Source organism: Cnephaeus nilssonii, assembly GCF_951640355.1.
Source record: "Cnephaeus nilssonii genome assembly, chromosome: 3".
Lineage (NCBI taxonomy): Eukaryota > Metazoa > Chordata > Mammalia > Chiroptera > Vespertilionidae > Cnephaeus > Cnephaeus nilssonii.
This window is the reverse complement of record NC_137074.1, coordinates 8,487,237-8,509,996: the sequence shown is the minus strand read 5'-3', so window position 1 is coordinate 8,509,996 and position 22,760 is coordinate 8,487,237. Positions and strand designations below refer to the sequence as shown.

The 22,760-nt window shown below is 50.7% G+C and overlaps 3 protein-coding genes across 3 annotated transcripts in view; 2 read left to right on the top strand and 1 right to left on the bottom strand.

Moving 5' to 3' along the window:
• Window positions 1-22,760, top strand: part of TSPEAR (thrombospondin type laminin G domain and EAR repeats) — a 116,854-nt gene that overhangs the window by 31,105 nt on the left and 62,989 nt on the right. The window lies entirely within an intron of this gene.
• Window positions 681-11,340, bottom strand: LOC307097163 (uncharacterized protein; the record flags this gene model as incomplete). The annotated part of the gene is made up of 3 exons (XM_079767164.1): window positions 681-1,125; window positions 10,763-11,013; window positions 11,179-11,340. The coding sequence occupies 3 exons, from the start codon at window positions 11,338-11,340 to the stop codon at window positions 681-683; spliced, it is 858 nt and encodes a 285-aa protein (XP_079623290.1).
• Window positions 15,819-16,590, top strand: LOC307097170 (uncharacterized protein; the record flags this gene model as incomplete). Its single annotated transcript, XM_079767171.1, has 1 exon — window positions 15,819-16,590. The coding sequence occupies exon 1, from the start codon at window positions 15,883-15,885 to the stop codon at window positions 16,588-16,590; it is 708 nt and encodes a 235-aa protein (XP_079623297.1). The 5' UTR covers window positions 15,819-15,882.

Sequence of the window (22,760 nt, the reverse complement as noted above, 5' to 3'; positions counted from 1 at the left end):
GTGTCTGACCCAGGCCGTTGTGGTCCCCCTGTAGGGCACACTGTCACACAGCTCTTGACCAACAGGGTGTCTGCTGCTCCCAACTCCCCCTTCACCTGGACAGGCAGGGGTACAGACATGGGCAGGAGCCCACATCTACTCAGGGTCCATGCCTCCAGCACCCACACCTGCCTCCTGGGCCCAGCCTTGGAGGGCTGCCCACTGCGGGGAGGGTGGGCCGCTGGGTCGGGAAGGGAGACGAACCTTTCAGATCTTGTTGCCCAGCTGCTCTGAACTTGGATTGGCGAGCATGTCTTTATTGTCCGGCTCCTGCCAGACGGAGCACCCAGAGCCCAGATTTGGAGTGGCCCAGGGGGCGCAGGGGAGGAGAAAGCAAACACGTATTTCCCGGCACAAACGTTTTATTGATTTAACAACTGGCTTTTGTCACATGGAAAGCACGCCACCGGTCCTGCAGAGGAGGCTCCTGGGGCCCCAAGTCCACCAGTGAGGGATTTGTGGGTCATCTCTTCTCAAAAAGGGATGGGGGCACGTTCAAATCTGCATTAGGCAATGACTGTGGGTCCACCAACAGGACGGGGGAGGGCCTGGCGCCAGCAGAGGGGCTCCAGGGCTCCGGGGAGAGGAAAACTGTGCTCAGGAGCAAGAAGAGCAGCTCAAGAGGCAGAAGATGGAGCTGCTCAGCAGCAGGACTTCTGGGCCGAGGTGGGAACACAGCAGGCCGGGCGGGAGCACACGGGGCGGCAGAGCAGGGACATGCAGGAGGACGGGCGGCAGCAGCTGGGCTGGCAGGAGGAGGCGGGGCCCCAGCAGGAGGAGGCGGGCACGCAGCAGGAGGAGGTGGGCACGCAGCAGGCAGGCCTGCACACGGGGCGGCAGATGAGGGACACGCAGGAGGAGGGTCTGCAGCAGGACGAGGTGCAGGGGGTGGGTTGGCAGCAGGAGGAGGCTGAACAGGGGGCGGCCCCAGAGCAGACGGGCATGCAGCACAGGGGTTTACAGCAGATGGGCTTGCAGCAGACGGGTGTGCAGCAGACGGGCACACAGCAGGCCTGCTGGCAGGGGGAGGAGGTGCAGCAGGAGGGCTGGCAGCTAGACTGCTGGCAGCATGAGGGCATGCAGGAGCTGGTGCAGGAGCTGGTGCAGGAGCTGGTGCAGGCTGATTGGCAGGGGCTGGACCCACAGGTCACCTGGCAGCAGGGGCTGGACATGCAGCTCACTGGGGTGCAGATGAGGGTCTGGGTGGGGACCAGGGCACAGCAGCTGGGGGTGCAGCAGGTGGGCTGGCAGCAGCTGGGGACACAGCAGGTGGGCTGGCAGCAGCTGGGGGTGCAGCAGGTGGGCTGGCAGCAGCTGGGGGTGCAGCAGGAGGGCTCACAGCAGCTCTCTGGACAGTCGTCCACCTGCCAGGAGGAGCTGGTGCAAGAGTCACTGGAACCGGGCAGGCAGACTCGGCTGTCGTAGCTCAGGTTGCTGGAGCAGACGGACAGGGCAGATGCGGCCATGGTGGGGCGGTGGGGCTGGAGGTGAGCTGGGAGGAGGTGTGAGAGTGGGTGAAGGTGAGTGAGTGTGGGAGGTGCTGGAACTGTCCAGCTTTTATACCCCTCCCTGGGTGCCTGTGTTGTCCCAGCAGGAGGCTCACGCCCTGCCTTCCTTGTTGGTGTTTACACTGTGAGCACCTTCATTATGGTCAGTCCTCTGTCATGAGATGTACTTCTCAGATCATACATGTTTGCCTGTCCTGGACGGGGCTGGCTTCCCCGGCCTGAGTCTGACCCCTGCAGGGATACCTGGAAGGAAGCCACAGCTTCTCCTTGGCTGACCCTTCGGTTTCCACCTGGAGGGCACCTGGTGGCAGCTGAGCCCTGTGGCGCACTCGTTGTGGGCTCAGCCTTTGGTGCCCTCACCTGGGCTGGAGGCCTGGCCTGTGACTGGAAAAGAAGTTGAACAGGCCTGGCCTGTTCTGAGGGAAAGGCGATGTGAGGACAGGCCTTCCTGGGTGGGTCTGTCAACTTCCATGGTGTCAGCCGAGGGCTGAGGGCTGCGAGGGTGAGGAGGCTGAGGACAGGGAAGGACCTCCTCTCTCCAAGGAGAGGCAACTTCCAGCAGGCCTGGCCCGAGTTTATTGAGCTTCTTGGATGTAGAGTCCTATTTTTCATCAAATTTGGGAAGTTTTTGACCATTACTTATTTATTTTTTAAATCATCACTCAAGTTTTATTGACTTTTAGAGAGAGAGGAAGGGAGAGAAAGAAACATTGATATGAGAGAGAAACATTGATTGATTGCCTCTCATACATGCCCTGAGCAGGGATCAAACCTGCAACCTAAGTATGTGCCCTGATTGGGAGTCGAACCTGCACCTTTTGGTGCATGGGACAAGGCTCCTACCAACTGAGCCATCCAGCCAGGGCTTGACCACTATTTCTTACAATTTTTTTCTGCTCTTTTCTCTCCCTCATCTTTCTGGGACTCCATTTCGTATATGTTGTTGTGCTTGATGGTGTCCCACAGGTGCCTTAATCTCTATTCATTTATCTTCATTTCATTTATTCTATCTGCTCCTCAGACTACAGTATTTCAGTTGACCTATCTTCACTCTCACTAATTCTTTCTTCTGCCTGTTCAAATGTGCTATTCAGACCCTCTAGTGAAGTTTTCATTTTAGTTATTGTACTTTTCAACTCTGAATTTTCATTTGGTTCCTTTTTATATTTCTGTCTCTTTATTGATACACTATATTTGGTGAGACACAATTCTCTTGGTTTCTCTTAACTCTTTGTCCATGGTTTTCATTAACTCTTAGAGTATATTAATAAAGTTGTCATAAAGGCTTTGTCTAGTAAGTTCAATTCCTGAACTTTACATGCCTTGTAATTTTTTTGAAAACATTTTGAATATTATAATGTGACTAGAGGCCTGGTGCACAGATTTGTTGAGGGACACCAGTGGGGTCCCTCAGCCTGGCCTGCACCCTCTTGCAATCCAGGACCTCTTGGAGGATGTTGGAGAGCCGGTTTTGACCCGATCCCCACAGGCCAGGCCAAGGGACCCCACCAATGCACAAATCTGTGCACCAGGCCTCTAGTATGCATATAAAATCTTTGTATAATCTCTTCCCACCCTCTCTACCCCCTTCCCTCTGAAATTCATCAGTCTGTTTCATGTTTCCATGCCTGTGGTTTCTGCTCTTGCGTTAAGTGTCTGCCCCCTGGTGGTCAGTGTGTATCATAGCTACTGGTTGGTTGGCTGGTCACTTAGGCTTTTATATATATAGACTAGAGGCCCGATGCATGAAGATTCGTGCAAGAATGGGCCTTCCTTCCCCTGGCTGCTGGCACCACCTTTGCTCTGGTCCGGAGCCACCTTTCTGCCTTTGCTCTGACCTGGAGCCGCCTTTCCGCCTTCCCACATTGCCCAGAGTCCCGGAGCTGCTGGGCACGATGCAGAATGCCTGTGTCGTCACCATGGCGACGACACAAGTGTCCCGCCCTGCCCATGGCCACTCGGCGTCTGCGTATGCAAATTAACCCACCATCTTTGTTGGGTTAATTTGTATACTCACTCCTGATTGGCTGGTGGGCGTCGCAAAGGTATGGTCAATTTGCATCTTTCTCTTTTATTAGTGTAGATAATTGACATCATATTCTCTTCCCTCCATATAGTTTGTTGTTGCTGATTGTTGTGGCTTTTTGTTTGTTTGTTTAGCAACTCTTTTAAACTATTTTGCAGTGACTGTACTCTTTGTCATGTGTGGTCTCTGTTAGTAGTCAAATAGTAATTTGACAGATAGTTCCTTGAACACCTGGATCCCCCCAGTTTTATTTCCCCCCAGTCTTTTTAGCTGGGCTCTGTTGGAACATGCCTTCAACCCTCAGCTGGACAATTCTGCCTTCACCATCACTTCCTGCTTTCTCAGAGCTTGAAGTGCAGTCAGAGGTGAGTATTTAAGGCCTTCTCAGGTCTTTTCTGAGCACACACCCCCTCATATGTACATTCGGAGCTTCTAGACTCCCAGGAATTGGTGGAAGCTTTGAAAACCTTATTCTTGAAAGCATCCCATCCCCCAGCTGGTCATTCTGGGCTTACTGGGGTGTCTTCTGTTTGCCACAGCTGATATTCTTCCCTCGGGTGCCTTAACTTGTTTATTTGACAAACACTGCCCATGCACATGCCTCTATGCCTTGAGGAAGTTCTGAGTTGGGAGAAATAGAGGCAAGCCCTGTGAGTCCTTCAACAAGCCACCAGGCAGGTGAAAACAAACAACCACGCTTCCTTTAAGACAAGGTCTGCCGTGCTCCCTCCAGCACCAGGACTCACCGGGAACAGCACGGGCTGCTGGAGTCAGACTGTTGCTGAGCGGGGATGGGGTGGTGCAAGGGACGGCTAACACGCTGCAAAGTAGTTCCATGTGGCTGCTCCTGCTTTTTCTCTTGACAAAGCATTTCCTTGTCTGTTTTAAACCTTTGACCATTTTCCAGAGTTTAGATACAGCTCATTCTGTCAGCTTTGCCAGCGCCACCCCCCCTTGCAGTGTTTTGGGGAGGGGAGCTTAGAGTTCCCTATTTTCTGTTTTCTGACATCTTAGTGGGCACAATTTTGAAAAGTCTTTAGAAGGGCATTTGTCAGTATCTCCCAGAATTTAAAATTGGCAAACATTCCGACCTAGAAATGCCACATCAAGGAATGTAAGCGCCATGAAAACGTGCACTAGTGCACATGGGCATATGTGAGGCCCCTCCCAGTGGTGTTTGTAATAATCAAGACTAGAGAGCCTTTAAATGCCTGTCCATCTGGTACGGTACATGAATTGATAATGGTGTGTCCACACTTTGGGAGGATGTATACCTCAGCAAATAAATCATGATAAAATATTTTTTAAAAATATTTTTCTTATCAAACTGGCAAAGGTAGAGGAATGTGAACCTCCATGTTGCAAATCTGTGCTATTTTAAAAATATATTTTTAATCCTCACCTGAGGGCACGTTTATTGATTTTTTAAAAATATATTTTATTGATTTTTTACATAGAGGAAGAGAGAGGGATAGAGAGCCAGAAACATCGATGAGAGAGAAACATCGATCAGCTGCCTCCTGCACACCCCCCACTGGGGATGTGCCCGCAACCAAGGTACATGCCCTTGACAGGAATCGAACCCGGGACCCTTGAGTCCGCAGGCCGACGCTCTATCCACTGAGCCAAACCGGTTTCGGCCGTTCATTGATTTTTAGAGAGAGGAAAGAAGATAAGGAGAGGGAGAGAGAAAGAGAAAGAGAGAGAGAGAAACATCAATAGGTTGCCTCCTGTATGTGCCCCAACTGGTGATCAAATCTGCACCTAGGTATGTGCCCTGATGGGGAATTGAACACACAACCTTCTGGTGTAGGGAGCGACGCTTACCCAACTGAGCCACCAGCCAGGACAATCTGTGCTATTGTTATTCGGACCCAGAACCCCTTGTGGGCAGTGTGGTGATCTTCACATCACCAGTGTCTGCACGCTTTGCAGTCCTAGTTCTGGGAGTCTGTTCTCAGATTTGCTCAATCGTGTGTGAACCTGCATCTGGCCACATCTGGACACACGTGTTCACATCTGCCTCCCACTTCATGGTTTGGACTCGCTCCCACGCGTTCTGGGCTTTCCACACCGTTGCCGCCCACCCGGGATCTTCCCTTTCCCACCTGCTCTCCCTCAGCCCAGCCCAGCAGGTGGAGCTCTGCCGGCTGCGTGTGGTCTCTGCCCTCTGTGTCTCAGTAGCCAGCTCGGTGCAGGGGCACAGGGTGTGTGTCCCAGTGTCTGTGACCGTGTGTGAATTCAGGGTGCCCAGCCATCCCAAGAGGCCAGTCTGGGTGCTAGGCCAGGCGGTGCCCACAGGATTGGGCCCGGAACAAAGCCAGGACCCCGCAGGACCTGTGATGGTGGTCAAGCAGCCGAATGGCGGCATGAAGGGGACATGAGCTTCCAGGTGTCACGTGCAAGAGCCCCTCAAATTTCCCTAAGCTGGTGATATCACGACAGCCGAGGGCACAGGCCTCACCACTGTCCCGCCCACCCCCAGAGGTGTGCAGTCATCATGCAGGGCCAGTGAGCGGAGCAGAGTTTTTATTGGTGCTCAGAGGTTGAGTGACACTGCTTTGCACAGGACCAGGGTCAGACAGGGCCCATCCCTGACCAAAGGAGGGCGATGGCCTTGAGCCAGGAAGCGTGGTGCGGCGCAGCCAGGGCACCCAGGGCCGTGGCCAGGAGAGGAGCTTTGTGGGCTTCCAGGCCCCCCCCTGGGCTGGGCTAGAGGAAGTGGGGCTGAGCTACACCCAGCTAGGGTGAGCCACAGAAGCTGGAGGTCAGGGGCTTCCAGGGGCTTCTAGGTGCAGGAGAGTAGGGAGACTCCCTGGAACCTGCTGGCCCTGGAGAGGAGTCTGCTCAGCAGCAGGACATCTGGGCCAAGGTGGGGACACAGCAGGCCGGGCGGGAGCACACGGGGCGGCAGAGCAGGGACATGCAGGAGGACGGGCGGCAGCAGCTGGGCTGGCAGGAGGAGGCGGGGCCACAGCAGGAGGAGGCGGGCACGCAGCAGGCAGGCCTGCACACGGGGCGGCAGATGAGGGACACGCAGGAGGAGGGTCTGCAGCAGGGTGAGCAGCAGTAAGTGGGCTGGCAGCATGAAAGAACTGGGCAGAGGGTGGCCCCAAAGCAGACAGGCACATACACACAGGCTTGCTGCAGACAGGTGTTCAGCAGACTGGTGTGCAGCAGACGGGCACACAGCAGGCCAGCTGGCAGGGGGAGGAGGTGCAGCAGGAGGGCTGGCAGCTAGACTGCTGGCAGCAAGAGAGTGTGCAGGAGCTGGTGCAGGTTGATTGGCAGGCACTGGGCCCACAGGCCCCCTGGCAGCAGGGACTAGACATGTAGCTCACTGGGGCATAGACAAAGGTCAGACAGGGAGCTGGGGTGTGGCTGGTGGACTGGCAGCAGCTGGGGGTGCAGCAGGGGGCTCACAACAGCTCTCTTGGCAATTGTCCACCTGCCCGGAGGAGCCAAGGCAAGTGCTGGGGGTGCAGACGTGGCTGTCACAGCTCAGGTCACTGGAGCAGACGGACAGGGCGGGTGTGGCGATAACACAGGTTCTGGAGCAGCAGGGATCTGCCATGCCAGACTTCTGAGTGTGGCTGGTGATGGCTGTCACTGGAGCAGTGTTTGTGTCCTGAAAGCAAGTGCTGAGACGCAGAGATCCTAAAGGACGGCTCAGGAGGTGGGTGTGACTGTGGGTGTGACTGTGAGGCCTAGCCCCTCTGTGCACCTTTAGCGTGAGTTCCAGTCCCAGGGTGCTTTGCACCAGCAGATGCTGCACATGTGTCCCACACCCTCCTCCCCGGGGCAAGGGGGCCTTGGCCAAGAGGAGTGCCTCCTGGCCTGTGCCACCCCCAAACCCCGGTGGGCTCTCCATGGCTCTTCTCTGTGTGCTTCTCTCCCAGTGTCCGTCCCAGACCCTGTTCTTAGCTCCCCTTTTATCTCAAAATCACTGAATACTGTGCATAATCTGCTATTTCTTGAGTTTTCCGTTTTAGATACGAGCTGATTTCTGTGGAGGAAAGCATGTTCTCTTGTTTGCCACCAGCCCCGTGAAAATCCCTCTCTCCCCAGCCCCAGAAGGCAGTCAGACCCAAATACTGGTTAAATCTGTGTTCAGACCCGTATTATTTTCACTGAGTATTGTTCACAGCCAAGTCTGTATAGTGGAACCAGGGTTAACATCCTTATGTATAGGTGTTTTGTGTTTGCTTGTTTTTCCTTTCTTAGGGTTAACGGTGGCTTCTTGTGTATGTTTGCTTGTTCTCCTGTGTACCTGTCATCAAATCGTCCCCAAGCTCCGCTCAAGAGGTTCACACGTATCAGGTGATCAGTCAGCTTCATTCAGAAAGCCCCTCCCGGGCCTCTGTGGCTGTGGGCTGTCCCTCCCACCGGGGCAGAGGCGTCCCCTGGGCTTCTCGGTTCACGGTTGTCTCTGGATACTCCCTCCTCTCTCCCCACTCACAGAGCTCTGACTTCCTGAATGGGGTGTGTTTTCCTTCCTGGGTTTTTGCCCTTGTTTTGGTGGAGCACACCCTGCAGACACTTTCTGAAAATGGGTGCATTGGAGAGAAACGTTTGAGCACAGCGTAATTAACAATGCCTTTGTTCCGCCTTTGCAGCTGATGGATAACTTAGATGAGTATAGTCTTCTGGATTAAAAAATTTCCCTTAGGCTATTGGTTGAAGATGTGCAACATTTCCAGAAATTTAAATGTTCCTGTGCTGTTTCTCAGTTAACCCACCTCCCCTAAGGAGAAGTCACTGTTCCGCCTTCTCTCCTCCTTGGTTAGTTCTGCCTATTCTGTCTGCTCTTTTGCTTATGGCCCATTTTGCTAAAAAAAAAATGAAAATAAAAAAATGCCTATGATAAACACATGTTGCTGCATGAATCAGTAGTTCTTTTTTTTTTTTTTTCCCTTTGAGGTAAACCATCACATTTCAAACGCTGCTTTATGTTATTTAAATTCTCTTTGTCAATGATGGAAATTTCCATTATTTTCAGATTTTGGCTAATATTAATAATGCTGTTATAAAAATTCTTGTACATTTTGGTTTTGATGAGTATATTTAGTAATTTCAGGGTACAGAGACAAATAGAATTATTGGGTCACGCGACAGGCATGAGTTTAGTTTAATATATACTGCCCAACACGTTTCTAAAGAAATGTACCTCCCCATTAGTCAATTTTATGAATTCCAATGACTGTATATCCTGTATAAAATGGGGTATTGTCGATCCTTTTAAATCTTACTCATTTTGGAAAGTGTGTGAGGGAATGGTCTTGTTGCATTAATTTGCGTTCCTTGATGAGTAAAGCTGCTCACTGAACATTTGAATATCTTTTCTTACAGGTGCTTGTTCAAGCCATTTGCTTGTTTTAGTTAAATAGGGTTATTGTACTTTTTGATTTGTAGAAAATTATATATTCTGAATATGAGTTCTTTGTTGTCTATGTGCAGGGTCTGCTGGTAAATGTTTAATAACTGGCTGCCTGTGAAACAAAAACACCTAAAAATCCCCGATTTGTGGTGTTTGCCAATTTCCATGGTGTAACTATTCTCACAATAGCTCCCAATGTGGTGTTACTGAACACTGAGCTGGGAAGAGAGGTGTCTGGTCAGCTCTTAGGAGCTGGGCAAGTCGGCCTCAGCGCACCCCTGGGGGTCTGTGCATTACGAATCTCTCGTCCCGTGTGGGGCTGTGTTTTCCATCCTCCTGGTCATACTCTTTTAACAAGTCAATGTTACTTAAGTGCGATTTACATGTTGTAAAATCTACCTGTTTACACTCTAGGCCTGTTTGTTATTATCAGACTTGAACATTTTTTTTCATTCTAATGGGTGTTGGGGTCCTCAGCCCCCCGGTTTCGACAACTCTCTAGAACTCTTAGGACTTGGTACACAGAGCTAAGTCAGCGCAGGAAAAGGCTCCTGGGGGAGGAGTTGGGGACATCGGCTGTAGGGCCTGTCCCGGTGGATCATGCAGGATGCACTGAACTGCCCACAAGGAGCGTAACAGCACCTGTGAGATGTCTACCGGGGACCTTGTCAGAGATCAGGGCCCAGGGTTTTTATCGGGGGCTGGTCACATGGCCTCTCTGCCCGGCACTTCCCCAAATTCCAGGCTCTTAGAGGGAGAGCAGGTGTCAGCACAGGCGGTTTAGGCCCACTCAGGCACCCTAGTCACATGTGCTGGGGACCTGCTATACGAACCCCTTCCTGAGCAGGTCCTTCTTAGTGGGACTCTGAGGACAGCCTGAGTCACCCCTGAAGAGTATCCCTTCCCCCAGGGCAGGCACCGCTGTCAGATTATTCAGCTTTTGTGTCCAGAAAGTATGTCCATCTCCTGGACATAGATGTGGTCAGAGTGACGGGGGCTCCCAGGTCACCACTGAGGGGCAGGAACATGGTGGCCCAGGGAATGACTTGGGACCCACCCTATCTGGGGGATGTCAGGTAGGGGTCTTTGTTGTAAACAACAGAAATGAATCCTGTTCACTGCATCAGGCAAGGAATTTATTGGAGGGGACAGACAGTACACAGAATGGGGGTGGGGTGGGGAGGAAGAGAAGAAGCCGGCATGGGATGCAGTGGGGTGCTAAGCCACACGGTGGAGGTGGCGAGCTCCTCTCCCTTCACTCCTCTCAAGCCCCCAAGGCCTGGAGAGTCCAGCTGGCCTCGCTGGGGTCACTGCCAGCCCGGGCTGGGTGGCAGGGCACGTTGCTTTGGGGGAAGTCAGTGGAGAAATGGGTGAACTGTTTCCAGAGGGAGGAATGCACAGCAGTGGCCCGGCGACCACAAATGCCCAGTGCGGGGACCCGTGAAGGGACTTGGCAGCTGGCTTGGCTCTTAGTAAAGAATCCTGGGGTGCAGATGGCAGTGAGCTCTTGAGTGTTTGGGTGCCCTTAAGATGATCACTCAGCAGCAGGACTTCTGGGCCGAGGTGGGGACGCAGCAGGCTGGGCAGGAGCACACGGAGCGGCAGAGCAGGGACATGCAGGAGGACGGGCGGCAGCAGCTGGGCTGGCAGGAGGAGGCGGGGCCACAGCAGGAGGAGGAGGGTACGCAGCAGGCAGGCCTGCACACGGGGCGGCAGATGAGGGACACGCAGGAGGAGGGTCTGCAGCAGGATGAGGTGCAGGGGGTGGGCTGGCAGCACGAGGAGGCCCCAGAGCAGACGGGCACACAGCACAGGGGCTTGCAGCAGACAGGCCTACAACAGACTGGCTTACAGCAGACGGGTGTGCAGCAGACGGGCACACAGCAGGTCTGCGGGCAGGGGGAGGAGGTGCAGCAGGAGGGCTGGCAGCTAGACTGCTGGCAGCATGAGGGCGTGCAGGAGCTGGTGCAGGAGCTGGTGCAGGTTGACTGGCAGGGGCTGGACCCACAGGTCACCTGGCAGCAGGGGCTGGACATGCAGCTCACTGGGGTGCAGATGAGGGTCTGAGTGGGGACCAGGGCACAGCAGCTGGGGGCACAGCAGGTGGGCTGGCAGCAGCTGGGGGTGCAGCAGGTGGGCTGGCAGCAGCTGGGGGTGCAGCAGGAGGGCTGGCAGCAGGTGGGGACACAGCAGCTGGAGGTGCAGCAGGAGGGCTGGCAGCAGCTGGAGAGACAGCAGGTGGGGGCACAGCAGGAGGGCTCACAGCAGCTCTCTGGACAGTCGTCCACCTGCCAGGAGGAGTCGTTGCAAGAGTCACTGGAACCGGGCAGGCAGGCGCGGTTGCCATAGCTCAGGTTGCTGGAGCAGACGGACAGGGTGGATGCGGCCATGGTGGGACAGTGGGGCTGAAGTGAGCTAGGAGGAGGGTGTGAGTGTGAGTGTGAGTGTGAGTGTGTAAGGTTCCTGGGATGTTGGCTTTTATACCCTCTCTGGCTGTGCTTCCCCGCAGGATGCTCGCACGGCTTCTTCCTTGTTTGTGTTTGGGACACAGAGCACTCTCATTAGTGTCGGGTTTGTGTTTTCGTTCTGTGAGTTGTTGCTCGCTGATAAAGCTCCTAGGATGTTGTGCACGCTGTTGATGCACCCTAAGCTGCCTTTGGTTCGTAACATTGAGGTAGAAGGGGTGTGTGTCTGCAAATAGCATGTCCCGGGGTCTGAGTTGGCCTCGCAAGAGAACCATCTCTCCTAGTCCAACGGCCCCTTCTGGACACCTGGGGAGTCCTGCGCACACTTAGGGATTCTGATCGTTTGGGTGCCACGGATTCCCAAGCGCCTGGCTGGAGAGGCCTGGGCCAGAGAGGGCAGGAGGCTGGAGCAGTTCTCACTGTGGCTCCCAGCACGCCCTCCAGTTCAGGCACTCCCCTGGGCCAGGTGGCAAGCTGGTAAAGTTGGATGGTCTGGCAGTGGCACCTCCATGTCCCTGGGTGGGCGGTGCACAGCCCTGTCACCCGCCCGACCACTCAGTGAGGCACAGACCCCGCGCCCGTCCACAGCCTTCCCACGCCATCTGCATGTACCCGACAGCGGGAGCTGTGCGTGTGAGCCAGAGGTCCCTGTGCGCCTCCCTGCAGAAGGCACCGCCACCACGGCAAGGCCTCTGTATGGAAAACGAGGACTACTTGTGTTCCTGTTTATTTTCTTGATTGTTAATCCTATATAATAAAATCCTAATATGCAAATCGACCAAATGGCGGAACGACAGGTTGCTATGATGCGCACTGACCACCAGGGGGGCAGACACTCAATGCAGAAGCTGCCCCCTGGTGCTCAGTGCGCTCCCACAGGGGGAGCGTCACTCAGCCGGAAGCTATGCTCATGGCTGGCGAGTGCAGTGGCAGTGGCGGGAGCCTCTCCCGCCTCCGTGGAAGCGCTAAGGAGCAGTGAGCAGAGCAGTAAGGAGCAGTGAGCAGGTGGGTGGTAAGGAGCGAGGGATCCCAGACTGCAAGAGCGATGTCCGACTGCCGGCTTAGGCCCAATCCCTGAGGGTATCTGGCCTAAGTCGGCAGTCAGACATCCCCCGAGGGGTCCCAGACTGCAAGAGGGTGCAGGCCGGGCTAAGGGACCCCCCCCCCCCTCGCCCAGTGCACGAATTTCGTGCACCGGGCCTCTAGTAGAAAAATAAAATGCACAGCAGTGTTAACAGTCAGGGTGAGAAGGGTAAACAGTTAAAGTGTTCTGAGGTCTCAGCATTGCTTTGAAAGTGGCAAGAGTACCCATGTGTACTTGAATAGCCGAGAATGTACACTACAATCTCTGGGTCACCACTGAAAGGGCAGTGAATACCGTGGGTAACTAATCATGAGTAGAAAAGGGAAATGGTCCTGGCTGGGTGGCTCAGCTGGTTGAAGCGTGGGCCTGTATACCAGAAGGCTGCGGGTTAGATTCCTGGTCAGGGCACTTAACTGCATTGCTGAGCTGATCCCCAGCGGGGCATATGCAGGAGGCAATGGATCAGTATTTCTCTCTTACATCGATGTTTCTCTTTCTCTCTCCTTTCCTCTCTCTCTAAAATCAACAAAAGCTTACCCTTGGTGAGGATTAAAAAAAGGGAGAGGAATTATAAAAATGCTCAATTAACTCAAAATAGTCAGAAAATAATTAAAAAGAACATTTTGGGGCAAATAGAAAACATGTAATCAGGGAGTAGATATAAATAGGTATGTGTGTGGTTTACAAAAGATTAAAAGTATAAACATGGATAAGAATACATCATGCAAACACCAACTTTGGAAAGCTGGTGTGGCTTATTAATATCAGGAAAAATAGATTTTAAGGCAAGAAGCATTATTTGAGATAAAGACATTTTATAGAGCTAAAAGGGTCAACCCACCAGGAAGCTATAACAATTCCAAATGTGTATGTACCTAGTAACATAGCCTAAAACATAGAAATAAAAAATTGACAGAACTAAAGTAGATATAGATAATGATAAAGTCATAATTGGGGACATTAATACACCTATCTCAATAATTGAAGGAAAAGGAGACAAAAATAATCTGAGTGGAAATGGCTATTTTAAGTTTGGAATAAAACAGTGGTATCATGCATTTGTGGCCCCTACCCCCTGTGACATGCTTCAGGCATATAGGTGATGGGATGTGTGTGGTAACATTGTGTAAGACTGTAATGCTGGTCTTGGGAGGAGACTCTGTCCTGTGCTGGCTGTGGGAGCCAGCTGTCCCATGTGAACTGCCCATGGACAGGGCCTGTGGCAAGAAATGAGAGCAATCCCAGTTACAGCCACCAGGAAACAGAGGCCCTCAGCCAGACCACCTGCAAAGAACTGAATTCTGATGAGAACATGAGCTGGGAAGCAACTTCTTCCCCAGTCGAGCCTCCAGATGAGACCCCATGATGCGAACCCACAAGAAACCCAGTACAGCATGACCCCAGAGACTGAGATGACACGTGCATTGTTTTAGGCCAGTAAGCTTGTGGTAATTCGTTACCAGCAAAAGGAAAGAAGCACCCAGACCAATGAGGAATTCTAGGCAGCTATCAACAAGGAAGAGAAGTCTTCATGTATTCACAGGGAAGGAGCTCTACATTATTAAGGGTTTTTTTTAAAAAACAAACAAACACATAGTGGGTAAACTATGAGACAATTTGTATTTTAAAATTTTATACACAGACTTTATCTATACCCAGATAGATAGATGATAGAGATATGCAGTCAATCCTCATTAGTCAGGGATTCCTTATTTGTGAATTCACCTACTCACTACGATTCATTTGTAACCCCCAAATCAACACTTGTGGTGCCTGTGTGGTCATTTGTGGGCTTGTGCAGGGTGACCAAAAATTTGAGTTCCCGGCTGAGGCTGCACAGGCAACACGGCCTCTTGTGTCAGCTCTCGGTCTGTAAACGTGTCCTTCCAGGGTCTCTTTGGGGCTGTGATTTTCCACATGTGGGGGCTTTATGCTTGTGACTTTGCTGGTTGAAATGGCCCACAGCATGGAGCTGAAGTGCTGTCTGGTGTCCTAAGTGCAAGAAGGCTGCGCTGTGCTTCACGGAGAAAATACATGTTCGCACGAGAGTGAGAATGCAGGTGGCTACTATAATCCAATTTTGCGTAAGATGTATATTAAATGTACATTAATTAAATAAGAAGTCTTTAACCAGAAGCACACATCAAACAAGGCTACGTATTGATGGGCTGATGAAAATACTGTGCCCAGAGGCTCACAGGGTCCCAACCCTGCACTTCCCCCAGCGCCATGGTTCAGCATTTGCTAATTCAGTGTTTAAGGCAACTTCATAGACCATAACTACTACGAATAATGAGAATGGACTATGTGTAAGAGTGTGTGTGTGTGTATGTGTGTGTGTAGCACACACAGACACACAGATGGAGAGACAAGAAACAGAGAAGATAAAGGAGTGGAAGTCGCTGCTTCCCGAGCGGGGATGTGGGTGCTGACAGAGTGAAGGAGACACTCTCTTGGCCACATTTTGCATCTTTTTTGTGTTCTGTGGCCTGTGCTTCTTAGCGACCCTGTGGGTTGTCTGGAGTAGGCAGGCGGGATATCCGACCGGCAGAGGGCTGGGTAAAGGCTGTGGGGGGCTGTCTTGGAGGAGAAGCCGGGCTTCCCCACAGAGCAGGCCACCCAAGAGGGAGACCAGGGCTGTGATGCTTCCCTGGTTCAGCCAAGGTGCTCCCTATGGGTCACGCATAGGAACCAGGCACCCAGGAAGCTGTCATTTTCCTGTGGGGAAGGGACCCACACGATTTTCCCTAGAATACAGTCCTGTGGTCTCCCAAGCTCACAGACAGGTAGAACGTGGACACGCGGACAGCTGGCCTCGGAGAGAGGCGCTTTAGTGATAAGAAATGCCCCTGAGCTCCGGCCAAGAGGTCCGGGTCCTGCCGCACCCATGTGGCCCTGGAAGTCACCCAACGCCCCGGCCTCTCCGTTCCTCCCACACAAGTTGCCAACAGTCCTGCGTCCCCACGGGATGGGGTGTTAGAACCACAGGGAAACTCTTCCTAGTGTAGCTGCCTACAGAGTGAGCCAGGCACTGAGGCTGCCCTGGCAGCTGACCGGACGATGCCCCCGCACATCCAAGATGGCCTGAGCCAAGACCCCACCCTCCCCTGTCTGAGGACCCAGACTAGGACCTGCCACCCACTCCTATTCCCCTGGGGACACAACGGGGCAGGCTCCTGAGCTAAACGATCTAGGAGATTTACAAGCTGGACAACATCCCAGGCAAACAAACATGCTGTGCCTCTGGGAAGCGGAAATGGGACACAGAGCCAGGAGGGTATAAAAGCCAACAGCCCTGGGCACCACACACATTCACACTCACACTCACACTCACACTCACACTCACACCTCCTCCCAGTTCACTCCAGCCCCACCGCCTCACCATGGCCGCATCCACCCTCTCCGTCTGCTCTGGCGACCTGAGCTACGACAGCCGCGTCTGCCTGCCCGGGTCCTGTGACTCTTGCACCGACTCCTCCTGGCAGGTGGACGACTGTCCAGAGAGCTGCTGTGAACCCTCCTGCTGTGCCCCCAGCTGCTGCCAACCCACCTGCTGTGTCCCCAGCTGCTGCCAACCCACCTGCTGTGCCCCCAGCTGCTGCCAACCCACCTGCTGTGTCCCCAGCTGCTGCCAACCCACCTGCTGTGTCCCTAGCTGCTGCCAGCCCTCTTGTTGCACCTCCTGCCCCTGCCAGCAGGCCTGCTGTGTGTCTGTCTGCTGTAAGCCCGTCTGTTGCACACCTGTCTGCTGCAAGCCCGTCTGTTGCACGCCTGTCTGCTGCACACCTGTCTGCTGCAAGCCCACCTGCTGCACACCTGTCTGCTGCAAGCCCGTGTGCTGCATGCCCATTTGCTCTGAGGCCGGCACCTGCGCAACCTCCTCCTGCTGCCAGCCCACCTCCTGCACCTCATCCTGCTGCAGACCCTCCTCCTGCGTGTCCCTCATCTGCCGCCCCGTGTGCAGGCCTGCCTGCTGCGTGTCCGCCTCCTCCTGCTGCGGCCCCGCCTCCTCCTGCCAGCCCAGCTGCTGCCGCCCGTCCTCCTGCATGTCCCTGCTCTGCCGCCCCGTGTGCTCCCGCCCAGCCTGCTGAGTCCGCACCTCGGCCCAGACATCCTGCTGCTGAGCAGGCATGTCCCCCAGGGCCAGCTGGGCTCAGGTCTTACCTTGTGACTGTGGTCCTCCCAGCCACCCCTCAGTCTGGTCCTGACCTGTGTTAGATGGCTGCCCAAACTCAGGATGGGGTCCCCCAGACTCCACTGTTCTGAGCTGACCTCTGCTCCCAGGAGCCCTGAACCTCACTGCTTCCTGGGCTCTTGCCTCCCAGGAGCTGTCTCCACCTGCCCTGGGTCACCTGTCCTTCCGTTCAAGTTTCTCTGTCGATTCACTTGATCTCTCCTCTCAGCCTGTCAGCACCTCCTTGGTCAACCCAATAAACTCACCTCATCACCTGATCGCTTCCTTCATCTGATTTCATGGAGGTGGCGGGGAAGGGGAGAACACAGGGTTTTCACCAGACATTGGTCTCCTCCCACCTCACGTATTTCTAGAAATGAGTGAGAGATCCCAAAGGGCAGTGTCCTAACTGCTCTGGGCGAGGTGACCGGGTGGGACTCTTGCTCTCACCGATGAATGTCAGTGTCCGGGGGGCCCCTGCCCCAGGCTTACCCGAGGCTGGTCACCTGCAGACACATCTAGGGGTTCTCAAATCCTTTGGACCATTTCCACCCACTGTCCACCTGGGCAAACCCACCCTTCAGTGTTCCTTATCAGGGAGCTGGCCTGGGGCTCCAGGCGGCACACCTCTGTGGACTGGGCCACCTGGTCATCTACCTGCAGGTCTGCACTGTTAGCACAGACTGATGGAGGGAGAGAGCTCACAGGAGTAAACAACCGGATGTGGAAACAAAATATGAAGGAGCGGGTGGCAGGACCTACAGCGTCCCATGTCTGTGTGTGCCCCGAGGGCCTCCTCTGGCAGCTCCTGGCTTCGTCTGGGAGGGACACCGAGCCACGATGCAGGGCTCCCCTGGGACCTGAGCGCTCCTGTCAGGCCTCAGCGTACCAAAGGGCCATGGGCAACGGCCTACTCTGACGTCAGGATGACATTGACACCACCCAAGGGCACATGTTGACAATGTGCAAATACCCCAGCAAGTTCACCCCCTAGGGGCAGTGGCCAGAACTGCTGCAGGAAATGGATCACTGTCTCCAACCCGGAAAGGATCCGACAGTGTTCAGCCCCCCTTGGGCCTAGCACGTGGACGAAGTGCTGCCTCTCTGCTTGTAAGCCCCTCACTCTTCCTGCAGCCAGTGATGTGGCCAGACCCCATGGAGGGAGCCCCTGATATCCCTGCAGTCTCTGCCTCCTCCCCTGAACCCCCGCCACCTCCCACCCCACACCATGCCCTGCCTGCTGCACATTGCACGCCCAAACCTCCCTCTTCTCCTGCTGACCAGTTTTTCACCCACTCCTGCTTAAAACCGGCTTTGTTGAGATACAATTTACATGTAATCAAATGCACGCAATTTAATTGTACAGTTTGATGAGTTTTTCAAAAGGTCGCTATCCTGTTGCCTCCACCTATGTCAAGATTTAGAGCCCTGGCCACTTTGGTTCAGTGGAAAGAGCATTGGCCTGGGGACTGAAGGGTCCCAAGTTCAATTCTGGTCAAGGGCATGTACCAGAGTTCGATTCTGGTCAAGGGCTCTATGCCCACAGGTGTGAAGGCAACCAACTGTGTCTCTCTCACATTGATGTTTCTCTGTGTGTGTGTGTGTCTCTCTCTCTCTCTCTCTTCTTTCCACTCTCTCTAAAAATCAATGGGGAAATATCCTCAGATGAGGATTAACAAAAACAAAAAAGAGAGAGATGTAGAACATTTGCTTCAGGCCAAAGGTTCCTTGCATTCCTTCCCAATCCACCACTCTCCACCCAGAGCCCAGCCAGCCCTGAGCCACTGTCTCACTAAAGACAGGCCACAGGGAAGGAATCGTGCAGTGTGAGCCCTCAGTGTCTGGCTCCACTTACTTGTCTCTGTTGTCGTATATAACCGCAGTTAATTCCTTTTTAATGGCTGAGTCGAGCTTCATTGAATGGATATACCACAGTTTACCCATTCACCTGTTGAAGTATATTTGGGTTCTCTCCAGGTTATGGTGATTCTGAATGAAGCCGCTGTGAACACCTGCACTCAGCGTGTTTGCATTTCTCTTGGGGAAATGCCTCGGGGCGGCATTGCTGGTCGCATGGTGGGTGCAGTGTGGGTAGTGGTATTTTTATTTCCCTGATGACTAGTGATGGCGATGATCTCATGTACTTGTTTGCCATTTGTATGTCTTCCTCAGTGTAATGCCTGCTCCAAACCTCTGCCCATTTGTACAAAATCAAGATTGTTTGTCCTTATTACTAAATTGTGAGTGTTATTTATATAGTCTGGATACCAGGCATGTGTCATATCCATAAATTGAAAATCAATCTGTGACTAGCCTTTTCATCTTCTTAACAGTGCTTTATGACATCTTTAATTTTGATTGAATTAAATTGATCATGTTTTCTTCAATGATTCTAGCTAAGAAATCTTTGCCCAAACCTAAGGTCACACAGATTTTGTCCTATGCTTACTTCTAAATATTTTACAGTTTTAACTTTCATGCTTAGTTCTATGATCCATTTCAAGTTAAATTTTTTTCAAGTTAATTTTTTAATACACTGTGAGTTGTTCCAGCATCATTTGTTAAGATTATTCTTTCTCCACTGAGTTACCCTTGCCAAAAAACCTATTAACCGTGTATATGGAAGATCTATTTCTGCACTTTCTCATCTACTTTATTTTTCTATGTTTATTATTACACCAATAATAAATACGTTTATTATTATGCTAATAACACACTGTCTTAATCAATGTAGCTTTAAATTAAGTGCTGAAATCAAGCAATGTAAGTCCTCCAATTCTGTTTTTCTTTTTCCAAATTGGTTGGCTAATCTAGATCTAGAGAGGGGGAGAGAGATAGAAACATCAATGATGAGAGAGAATCACTGATCGGCTGCCTCCTGCAAGCCTCCCACTGGAGATCAAGCCCGCTACCCCAGCATGTGCCCTTGACTGGAATCAAACTCAGGACCCTTCTGTTTGCTCTATCCACTGAGACAAACAGGCTAGGGCTCCTATTTAATTTTTAATGTTTTAATTAATGGTAAGATTTTTTTCATTTTTCACTATTTATTGTTATTAGGTAAAAATACAATTGGCTTTAGTATATTGACCTTGTATCCTGTAACATTGCAAAATTCACTTGAATTTAGTAGCTTTTTTTTTTTGTATATTTCTTCCTTAGGATTTTCAGTAGTCAAGGCATTTGGGCTTGATGTCTTCTTTGTGGGAAAGGTTTTAATCATGAATTCAATTTCTTCAATTAACAGAGGGATATCCAGGTTTTCTATTTCATCTTGTATTAGATTTTTATCATTTATATCGTTCCAGTTATTTGACTATTTCATCTAAGTTGTTGAATGTATCAGCATAACGTTGTTTGCTTTCATCCTTCTATTCTTTTAGTCAATAGAATCTGTGCTTGTAAGCCTTCTTTCATTCATGATATTAGTAATTTATTTCTTTTCTCTTTTTACTTGACTGATAAAGCAAAAATCTATCAATTTTATTGATCTTTAAAAAAAACAAATTTGGCTTATTGATTTTTCTCTCTTGTCTGTCCATTTTCTATTTGGTAGATTTCTACACTTCTTAATTATTTCCTTCCCTCTACTTATTTTTGGATTCAATTTGTACTTCTTTTTATAGCTTGTTATGGTATAAACTTAAATAATTGATCTCAATCCTCACTTCTTTTTAAATATACATTATTAAAATTATACATTTCCCCTATACACTGTGTTACTTTATTTTCATTTTATTCAAAATATTTCTTAACTTTCTTGTGATTTCTTCTTTGACTTAAGGATTATTTTGATATTTGTTGTTTAATTTTCTAATATTAGACAATTTTCCAGGTATCTTTTTGTTAATGATTTCTGATCCTGTTGTGGTCAAACAACATTCTCTGTATGATTCATACCTATTAAATATATTGAGACTTGTTTAATGGCCTAGCATATGATATATTTTGGTGAATGTTTTTATATTGTATTTTGTATAAATATCAATTAGGTCAGGTTAATTTACAGTGTTTTTCAGGTTTTCTGTATATTTATCAATTTCATCAAATTAAAAAAAATTTTGGCTGTTATCTCTTAAAATATCTTTTGCCCTCTCCCCCACCTTTATTTATTTATTTTTTTAGATACTCCAGATGTGTTTATATTAGACCACTTAATATTGTTTCCCAGTTCACTGAGGCTCTGTAAAGTTTTGTGGGTTTTTTTCTCACTGTCCTCTGATTTGGATAATTTCTATGGCTGTGTCTTCAGAAATACTTTTCTTTTGGGGTATCTAAACTACTTTAAGACTTGTCCTTCTAATTTTTTATTGTTAATGTTATATTTTTCAATGTTTGGAATTCTGTTTAATTTTCTTTTGTATCTTCCATTTCTCTCCCCATTACGTTCATGTTTTTCTTTAAATCCTGAACATATGTATAGTGGCTGTTTTAACTACCTTGTCTGCTAATTACATCAACTCTGTCTGTGGGTTTGTTCCTATAAACTGTTTTATCTCTTGGTTAGGGGTGACATTTTTCTCTTCTTCATGTGTCTACTGATATTTTATTGAATGCTGGAATTCAATAAAATAAAACCATAATACTGCTGAATGCTGCCTCATTCTCCATGAACTCTGATTCCTACTCTGTAAAACCACCACACTATTTGTGACCCCTCCATGTGCTGTAGTCTGGAAACTCTCAGCCAGCGAGCCAGAGCAATTAAACAAGCCTCAATATATTTATTATTTATTTACGTATTTATTTATTTACTTATTTATTTCTCTTTATTTATTATGGTATTACATATGTGTCCTTATCTCCCCTTTTCCCCCTACCCCCCACCCCTACTCATGCCCTCACCCCCCTGGTGTCTGTGTCCACTGGTTAGGCTTATAAGCATGCATACAAGCCTTTGGTTGATCTTTCCCCTTTACCCCCACCCTCCCCTACCTTCCTTCTGAGGTTTGAGCATCTGATTGATGCTTCTCTGTCTCTGGATCTGTTTTTGTTCATTCGTTTATGTTGTTCACTATATTCCACAAATGAGTGAGATCATGTGATATTTATCTTTCTCTGACTGACTTATTTTGCTTAGCATAATGTTCTCCAACTCCATCCATGCTGTTGCAAATGGTAGGAGTTCCTTTTTACAGCAGCGTAGTATTCCATTGTGTAGATATACCACAGTTTTTTAATCCACTCATCTGCTGATGAGCACTTAGGCTGTTTCCAAATCTTAGTATAAATTGTGCTGCTATGAACATAAGGGTGCATATATCCTTTCTGATTAGTATTTCTGGTTTCTTGGGATATATTCCTAGAAGTGGGATCACTGGGTCAAATGGGAGTTCCATTTTTAGTTTTTTGAGGAAACTCCATGCTGTTCTCCACAGTGGCTGCACCAGTCTGCATTCCCACCAGCAGTGCACAAGGGTTGCCTCAATATATTTAACTAGAGGCCCGGTGCATGAAAATTCATGCACTGGAGCAGGGGACCCTCAGCCTGGCCTGCCCCCTCTCACAGTCTGGGAGCCCTCAGGGGCAGGAGGTGACCAGGCGATCAGGGGTAGGCGCCGCCCCATCACACCGCTGCTGCTGCCACTGCCGGCAGCACATGCCTCAGTCGGCCCTGATTACCTGAGCCTCCGGTGGCCCTGGGTGGCTGGGCAGCCACCATCTGAGGCTTGCCTGCGCCTCGGGCCGGCCCTGGGCGGCTGGAGGGCTGAGGGGACTGGGAGAATGAGGGGACTGGACACTGCCATCTTGTGGCTGTGGGCACTGCCATCTTTGAGGGCGGGGCAGTCATTTAGCATATTCCCTCCTTATTGGCTGTGTGCACCGCCATCTTTGTGATGGCATCAGAGTCAATTAGCATACCCCCTCTTTATTAGATAGGATAGGACTGAAATCATACAGAGAATGTTGTTTGACCACAATAGAATCAGAAATCATTAACAGAGGGATATCTAGAAAATTGTCCAATTAGGAAATTAAATGACAGGGCTCCCTTCCCTTGTTTCCCTTCTCTTGGGGACCTGAGTCCTGTACTGTCAGCTGTTTAGTGTCTGAAGCCTGGCTTTTTATATCTTTCATCTCATTTTC